Below are 489 nucleotides of genomic sequence, written 5' to 3'. Positions count from 1 at the left end.
CTGTACACCATGCCAAGTTAACATAAGAGTAATTACATTTCTTTACACATGCACCCTGTTACCCATTACCTCCAACAGCTGGAGAAATATAATATCCCCTTTTGATTTGGAAGGAATGCAAGATGTAGAGGTAGAAGAATGCTACCAGAGCCACTAAGTTGCCCCAAAATACAATTGGGTTTCCAAGGAGGTATATTCGGGGATTCCCACCTGAAAAATGTTGACCCTAAAGAAAAGGAGAGAAAACATTTCACCACGAAGAAAAACATTTGGTTGATTTTTGATAACTCAATGCACATTCTTTGGGACATGATAATGTTGAAACTTTGTCACATTTGTCACAGATCCAAGATTTATGTAAATGCGAAATGCCAATTACTTAAAAATTTCAGTACAAATTCATTTTTATTATTATTAGTTTTTGATAAAAGATAGTGAGGGAAGGACTTAAGAACTGAAGACTGGCTGGTATGCCTTTTGCTGCTGTAT

At 36.0% G+C, this 489-nt stretch overlaps 1 protein-coding gene across 2 annotated transcripts in view; it reads right to left on the bottom strand.

Annotated features, from left to right (window-relative positions):
* Positions 1 to 489, bottom strand: part of LOC119586283 (protein O-mannosyl-transferase 2-like) — a gene marked incomplete in the record, with an annotated part of 13,418 nt that overhangs the window by 2,846 nt on the left and 10,083 nt on the right. The window contains 1 exon segment of one of the 2 annotated variants that reach the window (XM_037934989.1): positions 70 to 226. Within the exon segment in view, the coding sequence (XP_037790917.1) occupies positions 70 to 226 (157 nt within the window). 2 annotated transcript variants of the gene reach the window in all.

Source organism: Penaeus monodon, chromosome 21 (assembly GCF_015228065.2).
Source record: "Penaeus monodon isolate SGIC_2016 chromosome 21, NSTDA_Pmon_1, whole genome shotgun sequence".
Lineage (NCBI taxonomy): Eukaryota > Metazoa > Arthropoda > Malacostraca > Decapoda > Penaeidae > Penaeus > Penaeus monodon.
The sequence above is the reverse complement of the archived record's forward strand: the minus strand, read 5'-3'. Positions and strand labels throughout refer to the sequence as shown.